Source organism: Aotus nancymaae, unplaced genomic scaffold, assembly GCF_030222135.1.
Source record: "Aotus nancymaae isolate 86718 unplaced genomic scaffold, 86718_ANA_hifiasm-v0.15.2.pri h1tg000006l, whole genome shotgun sequence".
Classification (NCBI taxonomy): domain Eukaryota; kingdom Metazoa; phylum Chordata; class Mammalia; order Primates; family Aotidae; genus Aotus; species Aotus nancymaae.
Genome location: NW_026988417.1, coordinates 16,003,434 through 16,023,552, shown reverse-complemented (window position 1 = coordinate 16,023,552; position 20,119 = coordinate 16,003,434). Strand labels below are relative to the sequence as shown.

At 40.3% G+C, this 20,119-nt stretch overlaps 1 protein-coding gene across 9 annotated transcripts in view; it reads left to right on the top strand.

The window, feature by feature from the left end:
* Positions 1–20,119, top strand: part of LDB2 (LIM domain binding 2) — a 392,474-nt gene that overhangs the window by 145,672 nt on the left and 226,683 nt on the right. For all 9 annotated transcript variants that reach the window (XM_012472395.2, XM_012472392.2, XM_012472390.2 and 6 more), the window contains exon 2: positions 2,237–2,339. In XM_012472395.2, the coding sequence (XP_012327818.1) occupies positions 2,237–2,339 (103 nt within the window). The remainder of the gene's footprint in view (positions 1–2,236; positions 2,340–20,119) is intronic.

Sequence of the window (20,119 nt, the reverse complement as noted above, 5' to 3'; positions counted from 1 at the left end):
ATCCTGAGCATGAGTCCTGGCTACAAGCCTGCATGAGTCCTCCTACAATAAGGCAAGGAGCTCAGCAAAGAAACCAACCTGAGACTAAATATTTCCTTTCCACTCTTTCTCCCCTCTTGCTGAACCCCAACCTCTCCCTCACAAAGACTGTCAGGGAAATGTGGCAGGTTGCTGTGCAGAGCAGAGGATGGGTAGGTCCGGGATGTCCAGTGGTCTGAGTTTAAATTCCATCTGTGACATTTATTTGCTGAGTGTACTGGAGCAAATGACATTTACTACCTTAGCTTGGTTTCTGCAGTTGTAAAGTAGAGATAATGTGAGCAGCTTCATTCATTCATTGAGCTGCCTTTATTAGTAATACCATGGGCTAGACACTGTTCTGGGGGCTGGGAGATAAAGCAGCAAGCAAAATAAAACCCCTGTGTACAAGAAGATTATATTTGTATTGAAGAGAAATACACACACACACAGAGAGAGAGAGAGAAGAAATGGATTCGTAGCATGGATTAAGTAGGAAAATACACATAAAGTCGTTAGACTAGTGCTTGGCATGTGGTAAACACTCAGTAAATGTTAACTGTGACTCTTATTCCATCTGTGTAGTGATTTAAAGTCAAATAAACCAAAGTATCCAGTCTTCTGAATAGGGTTTCTTTCCCTGGCAGATTCCTCCACTTCTAGGCCCACTTCTAGGCCCACTGAGTTTTCTAAAAGCTCCACAAGCTTCCAGAGCATTGAGGACATGTGCCATGTCTCAGATGTGGAGTGAAGCTGCCTGTTTAGTTGCTCACGTGATTGTCTTCTGCGAGTGGGTTTTAAGCCCTTTGAGGGTAGGGACCAGTCTCTTATTCAGCATTCTGAAGGCCTGCACATAGATAAGTACCCAATACTTCTTTGTTTCTGAAAGGAGAAAAAGCAGAGTAGTTTGTACGTGGATCCACGCATTGCTCTTTGGTGGTTTCATATCTACCCTGTTTTACTGAGAAAAGGATTGGCTTTTGCTATGGTGATTGGAAGGAAGCCAAAGAGAGACAGAAAAATTCATTTGTCTGAGCTTCTTCTTTTCTGAAGGAGAGGGCGGCATCAGTCTTCCGTGGCTCCTTAATTATTCTTGCTGGGACTGAGGGCTCATTCCTGAGGCCTGCCAGTGACAACAACTTAATGTTGTCATAAGCAGAACAACTTAATGGGAAGAAGAGAGGCTTGTGGTATCTCTGCCAGGACCCAGCAGTGGGACTATGACGTGGGGAGTGGCAATTCCCTTTTTGTCTCCCCTTCCATCTGACAGGCAGCTGGGATGCATCTTGTCTTGAACTCACAATTCTCTGGAAAAACATGGTGCTTAAGAATTTTGGGATAAATTGGGTTCTATACGGAGAATTAGGCTGGGATGTGACTCCTCCTGTAAATATGACACTCTGTATAACCTTCTTAATTCACTGTGAGAGGGGGCCATCTTCTCCCCTTGGAGATTAACAGTGATTCTAACTGCCTTAAACTGGGCCGCTTCCAAAGCGTTTTCTGCATGAGCAAGAGAAACATTCAACCCCAAGTCAAACAAACAGAATTCATATGGATGGCTTGCATTCTGCTGAACTGCTCTATTTTTAATAATCTTTTTAAAAACAAGCTAGTGGTTGCCTATCTTCTTAAAACAAGAATAGTCCATATATACGTGATAACTACTTGTCCGAGAACTTCTCAATCCATCCATCCATCCATCCATACATCGACGTGTCTACACCTGTATCTTTTATAGGATTATTTGCATGCAGTAGAGCCAGGAATATCTCTTTTGATTAAATTATGTTTTAAAATTATGTTTAACCTGGTTGTAATATTTTGGTGTCTATTTATAAAAATGAACTCTTAAAAAAGCAGAGAGACAGAGAGTGAGAGAGAGAAAAAATGCTAAGTGTATTTTACATTAAATGCAAACCCTTTTGTCAAAAAACATCACATTTTGTTTTATAGCACATTTATTAAATCTCCCCAAATATGTCATGGAGAATTAATTTTCATTTGGTTGGTTTTTAGCTCACTTATTGAATTGGAATTTGAGGCAATTAATTTAAAGAGTGACCACCCACCCACCCATCCTTTCCTAGAACACCCACACATATATGTGAAGTAACGAGCAAGCAGCAACTGGGTTTTTCTTTCTCTTCCCTTTTCTTTTCCTCTATGAGATATTTCCCACTCTTGCCTGTTAAATAAATGATCTGTCTCTTTGCAGGATAGTGACAACCTCTGGTGGGATGCATTTGCCACTGAATTTTTTGAAGATGACGCCACATTAACCCTTTCATTTTGTTTGGAAGATGGACCAAAGCGATACAGTAAGAAATAAGTTTATTTTTCTAATATTGCCTCTTTTTGTTCCTGTAAGAAAACCACAGGGGTCTTCAGAGAATAGCACAGAGCTGACAGCCTGACAATAATACCTCCACTCCTGACAGTGTTCTTGCTTCCCATCAAGTCATTGTCACCGGGTGGCGGCCCGAGTTGGCTCTGAGAGATTTCCTTCCAGGCTTAGAATGTTTGGGTATTTGCCTGTTTAGAGAGCAAAGCAAATATGAACCAAGTCACCCAGTGATGAGTGGGAGCGGAATGATGGAAAGTTTCCATGCATCTCTTCTCTGCCACCCTTTTATCCTTGACGGTTCACACTTGACATCCAATGTTCTGCTTCTGAAGGTTCTTAAAAAAAAAAAAAAAACCTTCCTACTGTCACTGTATCAGCCACATCCTTCTAATTCCGTCTTATCAATTATCTCAGGTATTTACTTGACAAGTGCTATATTTTCTTGGGTTGGGGAGAAGCCACAGTTGCTTCGAACATATAGTTTGGGATTAGTGTTGACAGAATTATCGTTCCTTGTCTTTCAGGCAAGTGATAACTCTGTAAAGATCCTCAGCTTACAGCCTGTGGCACCCTGGGTAACAGCTGATCTGTCCTGATTAGGTTCAGCCAACTTGTCAGAGATCAGATTTGCTAGTTGTGCTATCAGACCAGGAGGCATAGATGCATCAGCACAAAAGCAATTAATGTCCAGTTAGATCAGAGAGAGATGCGTTTTTAGAAATCAGTGTTGCACGTAGGAAAGAATCCATCAGAAGAAAAACATCCCCACTGTCACAATGATGAAGGAACCAGCCATGGTATAAATGAATCAATCCAGAACATTTGAAAAATTGACAGGTAATAGGGTTCTTGATACATAGGATTGAAAGCTGTGATTGTTGCTAATCTATTTCAAAGCCACTAGGGAACAATTTGAAAAAAAACTGGGGGAGGCTTTAGGCAACTTGGTGCTATTTGCATACTATTAACAACTATACTAGTAGCATTGATTGCATAATTAGCTGATTATTTATGCTAATATATACACATGGTGATTTTTCAATAGTGTTAAATAGCGGAGAGCAGCCGAGCAGACTTGCTGCCCAACTGAAACTGGTTGCCAGGAACATCTCTATATTTGTGTCTCATAGACTTTTAAGGTTGTGGGACATTTCTAATCAGTATTTTAGGTGAGAGGAGGGGCAAGTAGTATATTAGAAAATGAGCTGTTTAAAGCACCTTTATATTCAACAAAGCGACTCCTGGTGCAAGCACTGGTAAGCCTACCTCACAGGAGTCCTGCTGAGTTAACTTACTCTCCGGTGTGTGGGTGCCCCCCAGCAGCCTCAAGCCCTAGAGAGGTGTTTCAGAAGTCCCTGGGAGATAAATGAACTCAGCAGTCCAACAATTACTCCCTGCTCAAAAAGCTGCCTGATCAATGGCGTATAATTTCTAACCAAGCGGTCATCCATCCTCTGAACCACGTTATTTTTTTCTGAGGCATAAGCTCGGATAGTTTCAAGTTATCATTGTTTTATGTTCCTGTGCTTTGTTGGTTCGGGAATCCATCAGGGACTGCTCAGGGAACTAGAATTACAGTTTTAAAATATGTCCTAATACAACAGAGTCTGACTCTTCCCTCTGGTCCATCCCACCCCAGCATCATTTGAGAGTGATGCATGATCATCGCCTGTTTAAGATCTTATCTCCATGTACAGGAGTAAATGCCTGACTACGAGCCATTGTTGCCCAGGTTTCTTTGTTTCTCCAAGCCAAAATATTTCCCGAGTGGAGAAGAGAAACAAAGATGATTGACGGTCTTGAGCCGAGTCTCATCAGCTGCCTTGCTGACAGCCTGGTGATGTGCACACGCTGCTGATGTGCGGGCTGGTGACAGCTGATTGACAGCTCAAGACTGGGAGACAAGGAAGATGAAGCTTGCTTAGAACGCCTGACGCGCACTGTTTATGCAGCACTCTGTGCTTAGGCGCTGCCACTTTAACCCGTTCGAGGTCCAGGCACATTGTGCCAGGCTAGGCAGACGCCTGGCTGTCCTGGGGCTGGAAGCTGCAGCTCTTCCTTAATGATTCCCAGGAAGCTGAAAGCTTTGTTTTTCTGATGAGGAAAATAAGATTTGGCTATTGCATTTGTATTTGTAAAAAAAAAAAAAAAAAAAAAAAAAGAATCCTCAATTACACACATACTAAAATAAGAGATATTCTGGCTGAGGCTTTTTTAAGCCTTTGCTAGAAAAACTTTTCCTTTTCCCTCCCCATTGCTGGTTTCTAGGGGGGGTCCTTTTGGCTCTATGATACCTTATCACTAAGTGGCCAGAAATCCTGTAATCTGTGTTTGCTTGTTTATTTGTTGTTTTGTTATTTCCTTGTGGATGAGAGCTTTGTTTTGTTAATTGCTGAATTCTCAGATTAATTCAGGAACTCACGCTTAATAGGTGGCTCAATAAGTATTTGCTGAATGAAAGAATAAACGAGTGAACAAATGAATAGACATTTGTAGAAAAGTTTATATCATCAAGTAAAATGTTGGCAAAGCAATCTTTTACTGAGATCTTTGGACTTTTTTGAACGGGAAGAAATTGACCCACGGTGGTCTTCTGGCATACTCAGACAAACTCTGGGATATAATCTAATCTTTGTTTATTTTTTTGAGATAGAGTCTCATTCTGTCACCCAGGCTGGAGTGCAGTGACATGATCTCAGCTCACTGCAACCTCTGCCTCTGGGTTCAAGTGATCCTCCTGCTTCAGCCTCCCTCCCAAGTAGCAGGGATTACAGGTGCCCACCACCACACCCAGCTAATTTTTTAATTTTTAGTAGAGATGGAGTTTCACGATGTTGGCCAGGCTGGTCTTAAAGTCCTGGCCTCAAGTGATCCACCAGCCCAGCTTTGACCTCCCAAAGTGCTGAGATTACAGGCGTGAGCCACCACACCTGGCTGTTCTGATAGATTTTAATAGAAACAAAAGTCCCAGCAGTATAATAATTTAAGAGATGATGATGTCCTGGGTGATATATTGTACCTTTCATTCAGAATTCAGAAAGCTCCTCAGTATTTACCCTCTTCCTCCATGCACCCCATCTCCTAAGCCCTTCACTCCCCTGATGAGGGTGTGTCCACCCAGGTGGGATATGATTTGGCAGGCTGAAGCCACTGATGTTTTCTCAGAGCATAGGTGGTAATTTGTGGAGAGAGCTTCAGGATGGGCCAGGTTATTAGACTATGTAAGAAATTGACTGCGCATCCCTAAGGCCACTTGCCTGCCCCTGCCCTGGACCAGGAAGGTGCTACTCAGGCAGCTGGAGAAGATGGCATTTCCAGGGAGGAAGTTCTTCCTTTGGATAAGGTGGACTCTACGAAAGAAAAGATCCGAGGTAGACAATTCCCTAGCAGTAGGTCAGTAGAATAAAGAACATTAGGGCTAAAAAGGATTCTTTCTAAAAATGGAAACTTGGGCCAGAGAGGTTAGGTGGATGCCCCACAGGTGAGGCTGAGCCTCAGGTTTGCTGACTCCAAAGTCAGCTTTCTCCCTCTCTCTCTCTCTCTCTCTCTCATACACACACACACACACATGCACACACACATCACACACACACACACACACACACACACCCTATTCCTACATCATGTCATAGCTAAGGGAAAATAAATGATTTTATCAACACACACATTTCTGGTAACAGAAATAAGGGTCCCAAATAATTACTGTCCTTTATCTGAAACAGAAGACAAAAGAAGCTAAGTATCAGGTTCCTTGAAGCCCTCTGTGCACCTGCTCTGCAGTTCTAAGTCCAGCAAGAAGTGTTGCTATTTCCTTCTCTGTCTTGGCTTAGGCTGATCACTTGCTGTTAGTTTCAAGCACAATATTAATCTCCCTTTGCTTTTCTTAGGCATGTAGCAGAACTGTGCCCCACACTATTCTTTCTTATGACAGCCACAACCACCATTTGGGTAATATGCTTCTTAGCCGACCTAGCCTGTGTCCAGGTCCACACCAGCCACATTCTTAGTGGTTCACAACTCTTTTGGAAAATATTTCCTTGCTGGGAGAGATACTTGGAGAAGGATGTCCTGAGGCTCATGTCAGGCAGGCGATTCAGGGCTGAGTGTCTGGATGGTGCAGAAGAAAGGGCACAGAGGTTCAGTGCAAACTTTATTGTGCTTTAAACCACACTTTGCTTGATAAACAGACTTCATCTTCTCATGGGCAAATGAGTATAATACTACCATCACTGAGCTGGGTGCGGTGGCTCATGCCTATAACCTTGGGATGCCGAGGTGGGTGGATCACCGAAGGTTAGGAGTTCAAGACCAGCCTGGCTGATATGGTGAAACCTTGTCTCTACTAAAAATACAAGAACTTAGCCAGGCGTGGTGGCATGTGCCTGTAGTCCCAGCTACTTGGGAGGCTGAGACAGGAGAATTGCTTGAACCCGGGAGGCAGAAGTTTCAGCGAGTTGAGATCCTGCCACTGCACTGCACTCCAGCCTGGGCAACAGAGAGATTCTGTCTCAAAAAAAAGAAAACCCTACCATCACTGGCTTGTGAAAATTAAATGAGATGTTATAATCAAAGAGCTGAGGACCATTTGAAGCATAGAATGATCAATATTTATTATCATTGATATGCATGGCCTGGCCTCACCACAGCTTCTGTGCATTGAAAAGGCTTCCCACTAGGCAGGAATTATTAAGTTCACAACGTGGACAGCCTGATGCAGAGGCTCCCTGGCCAGGTGGGAGTCCGTACGACCTCTTTGCTGGGCAGTTCCTGCTGAAATGCAGGACTGAGGAAATTAGATTCTGCTCCCAGCATTCAAGTGTAGAAACCCACTCTCACTTCTGGTAAGTGGTGAGCAGGAGAAGGGAGTAGAGGGGGGAACAGTGATTAAGAATGTGTGGGGCAAAAGACTCCAGAACACGTGGTTAAACTATGCATAAATGGGCATTGCTTTGGAGGTTAGCGGGGAAATGGTGTAACTACCAAAATGCCACCTTGTTTCAGAGCACTTTCTGTTAGCCTGTTTCTTCTAGCAAAGCTGAATCTTTTTCTAAATGGCCTTATTTGAAATGTAAGGGTTTGATGGGATGGTGCGTGTAAAGTTTTTAGCGGTGCTTCCATCCCTTTGAAAATGCTTCATAACTCACTGATGGGCGTTCATATTAGATTGGATTCCAATCAGCACGTTGATTCCTGTAGATTGAGATCTAGGACAATGCAGATACAATTTTCATTAACTCTTTAACTACTTTTTGTGGTTTGGGGCAGGGGGTCCCAGTAATTCTCTATCACACACTTGTTATTTCGTCTTGACCTTCGTTCCCTGGCTGGAATGAGGATTTCCAGCAGGACCACACACATTCATGGCCACACTAGCCATAAAGCTATTCCATCGCTGCTGGGGCACATTTCACTCTCCAAAAAGAGCAAAGCTGTTTTAAGAAATGTCACCACTCTCTGTACCTTTGTTTTCCTCAGTCACCAAGGCTCATTAGATGGTCTGAAGAACATCAAATGCGCACCTCTGTGGAGCTGTTGCTACACTTGCTGTCTCTCTTTTACATTGTCTTTGCTTACTTCCTTTGTTTTTCCTGAAAGTTCTAATAGCTTTGCAGTATTGACTAAGTCCTTCAGTTTTGTCTTATGATGTGTATTTTTATGTGTTGTGTCTTTGGACATGTTCCCCTAAGGTAGAGAAATTCTGCAATGGGCCCAAGTAGTTTCACTGTCTCTGGTTACTATTTTTCCACTGCTTTTTATTGGTTCGACCTCACCCGCCTGTATTTTTACTGTGCTTGCTATATAGAAATTCTGAAAGCATTTTTTCTCAGTTTTCTCTTTCTCTAATTTCCAATTACATGATTTAAAATATGTTTCTGGGAAAAAATCACTCCTTGGTAATATACATAATGCGTTTTGACACCACACTTAATGACTACTATGGCAGGAATGTGGCCACTTAAAAAAGTTACATGCAAGGAGAGTGCACTGCAGCACATGGGGAAAGGGATTTCAAGCTCAAGAATTGAAAACCAGCGTGTTGTTTTTCTAGGAATAATGCCTTTATGGTGTCCACCTGAAACCTGGAAAGGCCCAGGTTCCTCTGGCCACTGCTTCAAGCTCGTGAGCCTTCTCAGAAGGCATGGCCAGCTGGCTCTGCAGACTTGGTCCTCCATAAAGTAATTTTGCTTCCCTAAACATTCCTCATTCTTTTTTTTTTTCCATCCATTGGAATAGAGATAAAAATCATGGACTTTGGATCCACACAGATTCATTTTGAATTTTTGCTCCACCGTAACTGCTGGGTGTTAGGCATGTAAGATGACATTAGATATGTTGCTTAAACTACCTTAACCTCAGTTTCTTCATCTGTAACATGTAGGTAATAATAATGCCAACGTTCTAGGGTACTTGTGATGGTTAAATGAGATGCACCTGTAACCTTAGCTTAGTGCCATTCTTGGAAAGCACACGGTAAATATTTACTGCATGAATTAATGAATGGATGAATGACTGAACAAATGAATGAGTTAAACCTATGAGATGACAGCCACTTAGAATTACAGTGGAGGAGAGTTTCCATTATTTATTTGGCACATAGTGGGAAGAACTCTGATTTGGGGCAGAACCAGAACAGACTTGTCTTGTCTTCTTTCTATATAGGAACCAAGAATTCAAGACAAATTGGGGAAAAAAAGAATATTAATGGTAAATGGTGATTTGAACAAACAAGTTCCAAACGATCACAACTACGCCATCTGCCCAACAGAGAGTGAGATTTTTCATCCCCTGTTTTGTTGAGCAAGGAACTGCTGAACATTTTTCAAGTGCTGGTAATTTCTTTGGGCAAGTTACATGTAAAGAGTGGGCTCTGCAACTTGTTCACTGAGGACCAGAGGAAAGGAAATTGATTTTGATTGCATTCAAAAATTTATTTTCAAGAAAAGAATGCACTTCCTCAGAGTAGTCCTTGAGGGTTAATTATAGGAATGGATTCTTGCCTCTGACTGTGGCATCTTGGTTGCTTTAAAACATAAATGTCATTGTCTCAGATGACTCTAGACCATGCATTTATTTGCATGGGATTCCATTAAATTGTTTCCGGATGGCTCTAGCCTCTGATGTTGTGATTTTATTTTATTTTTATTTTAAAGATGAGGTCTCACTCTGTCACCCAAGCTGGAGTGCAGTGGGAACTGATGGTGTGATTTTAGTGAGTGTCCGTTTCAGCAGCCTTCATTAGGCTGGTGAGATTTGGAGCAAATTCAGTTAGAAGTAGAGCAGATTGTCATTCGAAGTTGATTTGTTACTTCATTCATTCATGGATTCATTCATTCAAAACTCATTAAACTCCTGCTGTTTGTCAGACATTGCCTTCCTAGGCAAGACAGTTCTTGGGAGAAAGGCAGTTCATCACAAATTTTTAAATTTACTTTTGATTTTATTTTATTTAAAACTCTTACCTTAAATTAGCATAATCATCTAAGTTGCTCAGAAAGAGACTATTCTTGTGACATTAATGGAAAATCTAGGACTAGTCACAAAAAATACTTGAGAGAAAGCCCACAATTGATAGATGAACTGACAGGTTTCTGAAAGAGAAAAAGGAGACCCATCTCTTCCCATTTGTGGTTTCAAATTGATAGTATCAGAAGTTGCAAATTGGCCATAACATTGAATTGAACAGACATTCCATTCTCTCATGTCTGATAAATACCACACTAATGATCACATGAGATAATGGACAGAAAAGTGCTTTGAATGAATTTAAAGTGCAGTAAAAGTTGAAGATATAATTATTATCAGATTTATAATTGTTGTTTCAGATATGGTATGTTTTTATTGTCCCCTAATACAAGTCAAGCTGTTATGAAATCTGAGATGGTTGTTAGATCTTTTCTTATGGGGTTAAAATTGTCAAATGTACAGGCTTAAAAGCAAGTCAGATCTATGACTGCCCTCACGAGCTTGTTTCGGAGGTCTGAATGAGGTACCAACCAGAAAATGGAAATTATGCGCTCTTTGTCTGACTCTGCGTGACTATGTTATCCACGGAGTCCTGACTTTCGGTTTTATGGAGTATATTCCCTATGGTTTTCAAACCAAAATAACACTACCCCATAGTGAGTAAAACAAAGTGTGTCAAACCTTTTCATTGTCACAGTGACAGGTGTTGCTACCAGAATTTATTGTTTGGGGACTGGAGAAGAGAACTGTTCTACACAATACAAAAAAAAAAATTGTTAAGAAACACGTTATCTGACTCTTTTTACCTTTAACTTTTTATCTTTTTGAAGTTAGGTTTGCCAGATAAAATGTAAGTAAACAAATGTAGTACTTGAGACACACTTCTACTACAATATTTGATATTTATCTGAAATTCAAGTTTAACTGGGCATCCTGTGTTTTCTTTGTTAAATATGGCAGCTTTACTTCAAGGACCCCAGTCCATGTTCAAATGTGAAATCTTGACAATTCCAGAGCAGCTACAGTATGGTGTGAGCATGATGCATTATATGAAAAAGACTAAGAGATCTACCTGTCCTTCTTATTCATAAGTCTTGCTTCTGTTTATGTCCAGAAATTGTACTCATGAGCCCCAGCTAAAGAAAGAAACGCCCCAGCAGAGATTGGAAGTGAGGATGCAGGTCAGAGTCTACCTGAGTTTAAGTCCAAAGTCTGTATTGCAGGCCTTCTACAGTTGACTGTGCCAGGCATCGGGCAGGTGCTAAGCACACACATAGGACTGTGATATATATGGCTTGCCCAAGGAGGCTTGCAGTATAACAAGGGAGACAGACCCATAAACGATGAACTCTAATGCAATAGCATCCACCCTGCAAGAGTAATGCAAGCAAAGTTCTGTGGTGCACTAGAGACCTAATGTACAGCATAATGACTATAGTCAATAATACTGTATTATATATTAGGAGTTTTCTAGGAGATGATTTCAGGTGCTCTCACAACAACAATGGAAAATTATAGAAGGATATAGCCGTATTAGTTTGCTTGATCGTGGTAATCATTTCACTAAGTATATGTATATTGAAACATGTTGTACACCTTAAATACATGCAATTTTATGACAAAAATAGAATTAAAAAATATAAAAAGTACAATGAGGCATGGAGAAGGGGGTGTTGATCAAGTCTGCTCCTAGTGGAAAATGATTAAGCCTGGCAAAGACTTCTTTTTAACTTTCTAAAACCCTTAGTTCTTAAACTCATGACAGAAAAGACTCTACCATGATTTCCTTCAAATAGAAAGCTTTAAATAGATATTTGTAAATGGAACAGATGATGCTGTGCTGGCAAATAGTACAAATGTGACCCAAGATTTCTGATTATCTAGCCTACAGGCACATTACTAAACCTATGGTTTTTCCCATATTTTAATAAGTTTCCACCATCACAATCTCAGGTGACCACAGCCTGTTTTGTATTATAGAGCAATCTGGAAATTTGTCCATAAAAAGAACAAGGGCTTGAGACTCATATTTTAAACTTAGAACCAAAATTATGCCTACCCAACCTACAACGATAAGACTGATTTTCTTTTTTCTTTGGCGCTTTGGACGATGAGATTGCTAGAGTATTTTACCACATAGTCTCACAACCTCCTAGTAAATCCAATTATGGCATCAAATTTTACAGAATAAGAAGTTCTCAGCAATGGTTAACTAGGTACTTGAATCTTATTGAATGCATCTTACTGGGTATAATTTCAGTGGAAGCACCTATTTATTTATTTAACCTTCCTCAATGACTTCCCATGTGTCATTTTTCTGTGCCCTGGGGATAGGAAGATGAATGAACAAAATCTCTTGCTTTGGAGGAGCTAAAGATCTAGTGGACTATTGTTTCAAAGCAGATCTTAGCCATGTCTTTTCATAATAGATACCCTCTGCCTCTGTTTATGAATCTGTTCCTAATAATGCTTCACACTCTATTTTTACACGTGATTTCCAAATGCTACATTATTACCATTTTTTAAATGTACAACATTTGGAAAAATCAATGTTCAGCTGAGATGCTGACATGTGTGCAGTATTTTGTTTTAGGTAATACTGGTTGGTGACATTTTGGTTTAGTGGAGTGAGCCAATTCCAGGTATCCTCCCCTATAAGCCAATGTATAGCTTAATCTTCACATTCTTGTCAAGTATTCGAGTTGTGAACACACCTTATTTATGCAGATGAGGTAAAATAAAGCATTTGTTGAAGTCACATTAAATTAGCACTCTTCTACGACTGTATTAAGCAATGTTCAGATGGATTTCATTAAGAATGTAGAGGCTCCATGACAAAATTACCCATCAGGGTGTGTTTCATTATTTATTATTTAATCAAGGTAATAATATTGGAGTATTGAATTCAGGAACTCACAGAACTGGGTGCCTTCAGGTATTTTGCTTTTATTATTAATTCCAGGAGAATCAGCTTCACACAACCATTATGCTGTGCTTGTTTATTTTTATGAAGTTGGTCCTTTCCCAATTGGTATTCTCCTTGATACTCTTTGGTGGGAACTTCCCTGTCACAATATATATTTTTGGCTTTTCAATAAGTCAGGAGGACTTGAACTTGACAATAATGACACTAATTATCATTTTGAAGATCTGAAAAAGGAGGAAGTAAGGTCACCTGGGAGCCTGGTAATAAAGCCCCTCCCTTTTAATGAAGCACATCACCACTACTTCCTTACACAACAAAATCTGTTCTCCATTTTCTTGAAAGCAATAAGAGCATTACATTATTTTGACAAACTTCCCTAAAAATACTTTATGTCTGACTTATTCCTGGCTTTGAATAATCTTATTTGCAATTTGATTGTTTGTCTTTGTTTTACTTTGAAAAATGCATCATTTGCTGTGTCAGGATGAGGTTGTTGCACTGAAAATAATGAAAAAACAAGAGTTCTTTCAGAATCTAATTATGAGCTTGACCCAGTCAGTAATGCTTGGGAGGTTATTTCCTCCTAGACACACATAGTATCCATGGTATCTCCATGTTACTCTCATATTCCAGATAAAAATCAACCACCTGAGATGGTGCTCAGGTAAAAGATAATTATTTGTGTCTGTGTTTTCAGCATTAATGCAGGCTTTGAAAATATTCCAAAAAATTAAAGTTAGCTAGCTGAGAGATGTATTTGTCCGTGTAAAAGTTCCTTTGGAAATGTTTGTCATGTCATATATGCGAAGTACTAGCATTTGGTAAACTCAGTTATACTTACTCAGCGTTCACTTGAGGCAGTTAGAAAAGTTCAACTTTCAAGCTTTAAAACAATTAATAACAATTCTCTTTTTCAAATCTGCCTGCATAAAATAACTTAATTCGCATGCTTATTTGCTTTCCTTCAATAGGACCATAAGAGAAATGATAAACGGTGTTGGACTGATTATGTAAATAAACTGCTAATTATATCCTTAATAGTTCTCCACACTTCTAGACACTGTACCGGAATGTATTTCCTATAAAATGCTTTAGTACTTAGAGCTCTATTATTTTTTTAAAAGATGGGCCCAAAATCAGTAATTATGAGAGTTATTATTCAGGTTCACAGCAGTGCGGCAGCTATTTTTCACTTGATAATTACCTTGTTAAACTAATGTCAGACCAGCGCCATGCCTTATTTAAGAAAATGGTCCACCAGCCCGGAGTAAGCAGGCCCAGCTGTGGAAATACTAAAAGATTTATTAAATCCAGGCTCGTCTTCAGCATTGCCTCATGGACATTAGTTATGCAAGTTGTAAGAAGTTTTCTATTTCTCATTAGATGTTTGCAGCATCGTTCCTGAGGTCCTGCTGCAGCTCCCGACAGCTAGTGTTTCCATAGTCTTCCTTCCATTCCTAGCTCTGGGCTTTGTGGCCAACCAGGCCACCATTTAATTGGCACAATCTTGATTCAGAACCTTGAGGAAAAGATCCATTCTCCCGGAAATTAGAAATGCACATGATTCCATTTCACTTCCTATTTTCCCATTTTTATTTTATTATTTATTTATTTATTGAGACAGAGTCTCACTCTGTTGCCCAGGCTGGCGTGCAGTGGCATGATCTTGACTCACTGCAACCTCTGCCTCCTGGGTTCTAGTGATTCTTCTGCCTCAGCCTCCTGAGTAGCTGAGACTACAGGCATGTGCCACCATGCCTGGCTAATTTCTGTATTTTTAGTAGAGATGGGTTTCATCACGTTGGCCAGGCTGGTCTCCAACTTCTGATCTCCAGTGACTGGTGCACCTTGGCTTCCCAAAGTGCTGGGATTACAGGTGTGAGCTACCATAGCCGGCCACCTATTTTTCCATTTTTAAAATTGCAGTTTTATGTATGACCTCTTTCCCTTTGGAAAAGAAAAAAAATCAAGACTCTCCTATATTAGCCATGGTTTTGGCTAAAATGAGACAGGTACAGATTTGAATTTTTAGTCCCATGTAAATGCTTCTTGTTATGATATTATAATTTGCCAAAAAACAAAAAATGGAGTCAGACATTTAGTAGGTTCTTATCTTGGTGTTTTTCAAAAATATGTTCAATAATAACCTATTGGATTAGTTAATAAGTTAAAATGATAAACATTCTAATAACGCTTTACAGTTATGAAATGCTTTCATAAATCAGGACCATCTGTAAGCTTACTGAGGGTGTGGACTGTGGGCCATTCACCTTTGTAGTCACTGTGCCTATTGCTGTGATAGAGAAAAGCCCATGGTTAATGTTTGCTGAGTAGGACTGGGTGACCATGTGTCATTCCATCCTCACTACAAACCTGGGAGCAAGTGTCAGATTAACAATTAGTATTGAAGAGATGACAAAAGTGAGGTCTTAAAAGATGCAGAATTCAACTCTTCTGCCATAGGGGCCCATACTGCGGACCCTTTACAACCCCAGTATTCAGAACTATTTTTTTTTTAACAATAGAGAATCTCTAAACATTCCCTGTTGAGTTTTAAAAAAATTCAAATCTCTTGCTCTGGATCCTGGAAACTTACCTCCCTCTCTCCTCATTCACTCCTCCTAGAAAGAGCACAGGTTAAGAATAATTAGTTCTTCATGGTAAATGTGTACCTGCAGCCTGTTTTTCTTATTGTAGTTAAGTGTAGATTGCTGAAATCCCTCCGACATTGCTGCTACAAAGCTGACATTTATAAATTTTCTTTCTTAACGCGGTATGGGGTCCTCCATATGTCTACCACAATAACTCTCTATGTTTTCAGGGAATCTAAAGATTTATTTCCTTCCAAGTCCTTGTTGCTGGCATTTTCTCTAAGCCTCCCAAACTGCCAAGAGATGAACTTCAATTTAGAGGAACTGTTACATTTGTCATTGTGAATTTGCTAAACTTTGGATAAATTTGAAGATTTATGCTTATTCGCAAATGGGCCCTGAGAATATCTTTGGAGCTCAGAAAGTTCACGCTTGACTTCCTTTTCACTGTTCTAAGTAAACGAGTTCTTAAATCCCTGCAGTCTCCCGGCCTGGGCTCTGGGTCCCTGCCATTGCCTCAGCCTGCATTCATTTGGAGCAACAGGAACTGAGATGTGACTTACCTCAGAGGTGTAGAGGAGGAGGGCCCTCTCCCTGCTTTGTTCTGTGGAAATCACATACTTAGTCTGTATTTCCAGGATGACCCAATTAGAGAATGCCCTACATAAACCCTCACTTTCAAGGCAAATAGCCCAAACCTGTGAGTCAGACAAGCCTGGCTTCAAATCACAACCCTGTCCTGCAGTTACCCTATGACCTTAGTGTTACACCTAGTTTCTCTGAGCCTTGCTATTTTGATCTGTATAATGAAAATAATGTCTATCTGACACTGTTATTATAGTATTTGTGATTAATATGCATATAATCCCTGATACACAGGAGTGTATTGATAAGTGATAGCTATTATAATCAGTATTTATATGTACAGGTAACATATCAAGAAATTGACTTGACTTTTACTTGTTCAAGGCAACCCAGCTAGCTGGTAAGGATTCAAATTCATGTCTCCTAATTCTTTATAAAACATGTGACTTGGATGGGTGTGGTGGTTCACACCTGTAATTCCAGCACTTTGAGAGGCCGAGACTGGTGGATCACTTGAGGTCAGGAGTTCAATACCAGCCTGGCCAACATGGTGACACCCTATCCCTACTAAAAATACAAAAATTAGCTGGGCCAGGATGGTGGGCTCCTGTAATCCCAGCTACTTGGGAGGCTGAGGAAGGAGAGTTGCTTGAACCTAGGAGGCAGAGGTTGCAGTGAGCTGAGATTGAGCCACTGGACTCCAGCCTGGATAACAGAGTGAGACTGTGTCTAAAAAAAAGAAAAAAAGAAAAACAAAACACATGACTCTATTAGTAACTTACTAAAAGTTCCATACTCTTGTTTTCATTTAAACAGTCTAGAAGAAACATGGTTTACAGGACCATGTATCATATTTTGTTCTTTGAATCATCTTCAAAATATTTTAGAATCAACTGCAGGGGGAAATGTTATTAACTGCCTTGATTTTAGTGATGTTCAAAAAATTGGAGATAATCTATTTGATAGGTATTTTAGTTTTTGATTGCAAAATATCAAATTACCAAAAACTTAGTGAATTGAAATAACACACGTCTCACAGTTTCCGTGGGTCAGGAGTCCAGGAGAGTTTGCTAGGTGGCTTCCTTCTGGAAGGTTTTTCAAGGAAATCCAACAACCCTGGAGACTAGACTACAAGTCTCACAGGGCAGAAGTCAGGTGTCATTTGGGACTGAGAATTGTTGGTAGAATTCATTTTTTTTTCATAGGTAGGATGGAGGTTTCTATTTTTTTTATGGCTATTAACTGGGGTCTGCTTTTATCCCTGGAGGTCTTCTACTGATTCCTGGCATGGGGGTCCCCTCTACAACAAGCAGCTTGCCTTTTTAAGGCTAGCAGGAGAATCCCTCTCCCTTCAACTCTCTGCAACATTAAGGGCTTGCCTAATTCTATCAGACCCACTCAGGAAAATCTCTCTTTCCATGAACTCAAAGTCATCTGATTAGGGACTTCAACTGCATCTGTAAAATTAATCATGGAATAATATCCAATCATAGTCACAAGACCCTCATAGTCACAAGTACATATATAGTCACAAGACCCACTCATGATCAAGGAGAGGGATTATGCAGGGCATGTACACCAGGGGTGGGAATCTTGGAAGCCACTCAGAATTCTTTCTACCACCAGGGCATGAAGCATATACATAATTATATTATACTTATAATATGAGGCATCCTGACAAGGCTCTTTTTTTTTTCTTTAAGTTCTGGGGTAGATGAAGTCTCACTCTGTCACCCAGGTGGAGTGCAATGGTGCTATCTTGGCTCACTGCAACTTCTGCCTCCTGGGTTCAAGCAATACTTGTGCCTCAGCCTCCTGAGTAGCTGGGATTACAGGCATGCATCACCACACCCAGATAATGTATTTTATTAGAGATGGGGTTTTACCATGTTGGCCAGGCCGGTCTTGAACACCTGACTCAAGTGATCCACCCGCCTTGGCATCCCAAAGTGCTGGGATTATAGGGGTGAGCCACCATACCTAGCCCTGACAAACATCTTCAAACAAAGGAAAAGTGCCCTGTGAAGCCAGAAAGCAGAGGTCATTTTCTGCTATAGGGATGGGAGGCACAGCAGGGGCAATGAGTATAATTCCAGTAGGCAGAGATAGAGGTGAGGGGCAGTGAGATAGAAATGGAGTGGAAGAAGCACATCCCAAGGGCGGCAAAGAAGGTATTTTGGGAAAATGGTGAATGCTTTCAGTTGGCTAGAACTTGCTGCCCTGTGGTTTTTAAGAGACTTGTGTTTTGAACCTATTAAAATCTATAGAAAAGTTGATGGGGACACTCTTGGGTCTACCTGATTCCATGAGAGTCCTCTGCTTTTTCATATGCTGGCTAATGAAGAAGAGAAGAATCTGGCCACATGACTGTTGTATGCGGGGCTTTGAATCCTATCACCATATTCACCCTTCAGGACCTTGAAAAAGTCCGTTTCTTCTCCACCATTTCTGGTGGAGAATTCCAAACTTAAGGCTTCTATGCCTTGTAAAATGCCTTTCTCCCCTGTAGAAAAGGTAGACGAGTCTGAAAAAAAATGGATTCAATTCTGAAAGCTACACATTAAACCAGCTTGAGTTGGTTGTAGGTAAAATAACTCAAAACCATGTTGTATGAGAAATAGTGCATGGATTCATTCATGTGTTCATGCAGCTAATATGTACCATGTTCCTGCTATGTTGCTCAATCTACTTTTCCTCTGGGGATCCATTAAACAAGATAGCGAGGACCCCTGCCCTCAGAAGGCTTATAATATAAACTCTAGATCATAGATAATTTAGACTTTAAATTCCTCAGGAAGAAAGAGCTTATGAAGTAAAGCTTACACTAATTATTAACGAATTTCAGTTTTGATAAGTGCTATGAGCAAGATATATGTGATGTTTTAACCAACTTCTACAGGAGGCAGCAGTGAAAGCTGCATGGGGTATGTGGATGGAGAGTCAAGCTAAACCTCTCTGAGATGTTATAAAGGTTGAAAAAAATCTAAGTAAAGAAATATATGTTGGAGTGTTTGCATGTATGTTTTGGGCTGACAGAGTGAAGGGATTGTAGATTTGGGATAGACTGGATCTGCCTGGACTCCTGCCTTGTCTTTTCTTCCTGATGTACAGGTCCTTATGCATCACAGCCCACCTCATTCCCTAGTTCCCTCTGGGGGATTAATTGTCCCTTCTCTCTGTGCCAGTGCCATGTGGCGCACATAGCTGTTGTGTTACAGCTTTCATAGCATGCGGTCATCTGTTTGTATGTGCTCAGCTGGGACCTTTCTGGGAATGTCCTCGGACAGTAATCGCAGCCTTTTCACACCTTAATCTCCAATATCTAATATTTCACCTGCTCCTTCATTTGCTACTGAATGATATTTGTTGAATGAATATACTAGAACTAGTTGGAAAGGATAGAAGTCACATGTTGACAAACTGTAGTGCTTTAAAAGGAAGATCTTTCAAAACAACAGTTTTCCAAAATGCAACGATCTGCCCCAGAATGACAGGCAGAACTCACCATCACTAGAGCTGACAAACATCCCAGAATTCTGTGTATATACATCAGAAGCAAAGTAGAATTTGAAAAACTCGATTATAACTATCCTCAATTATCAAATTACGTCTTTGATCCTGACCACTTAAGAAAGTGAATGCATGTTTTCACAGACTAGATTTACATCCATAACTCGCATTACTAATTGGGAGAGTCTTTTCTAGCCATACACTTCTGAGTTGTGCTTTGCATTTTGGTCTCCTTACTGAAAGTTAGACTTATGATAAGGAGGATAAGATTTTTTTCTATTATAAGTAAAATACATGCATTGCATTAAAGAGATATTCCAAGTAATTATTAGGGCTGGAAAGTCTGTCAAACTATGAATGAAAATATGCCTGTGCAGTAGAGTAAGGCATCAAGACAGACAGAATAATTGTCACTTAGTATAGAAGAAAAATGTATATTCATATACATGAATTAGATCTCATCCTGAACACAGTTTTCCAGTGGAAGAGAGAAGCCTAAGTGATTATGTCCCAGAAGTCCATGAGTTCTATTAGGCAAGTATCACATTAGCATGAGACAAAAATCAAACCAATGCAGAAAGTTCACGAGGTAGTACCTGCCATGCTGCTTTTAGCAGCAGGAAGGGCAAAGGATGTGGAGGGACAATCAAAAGAACAGCCCGCACGACTGGAGGCCTG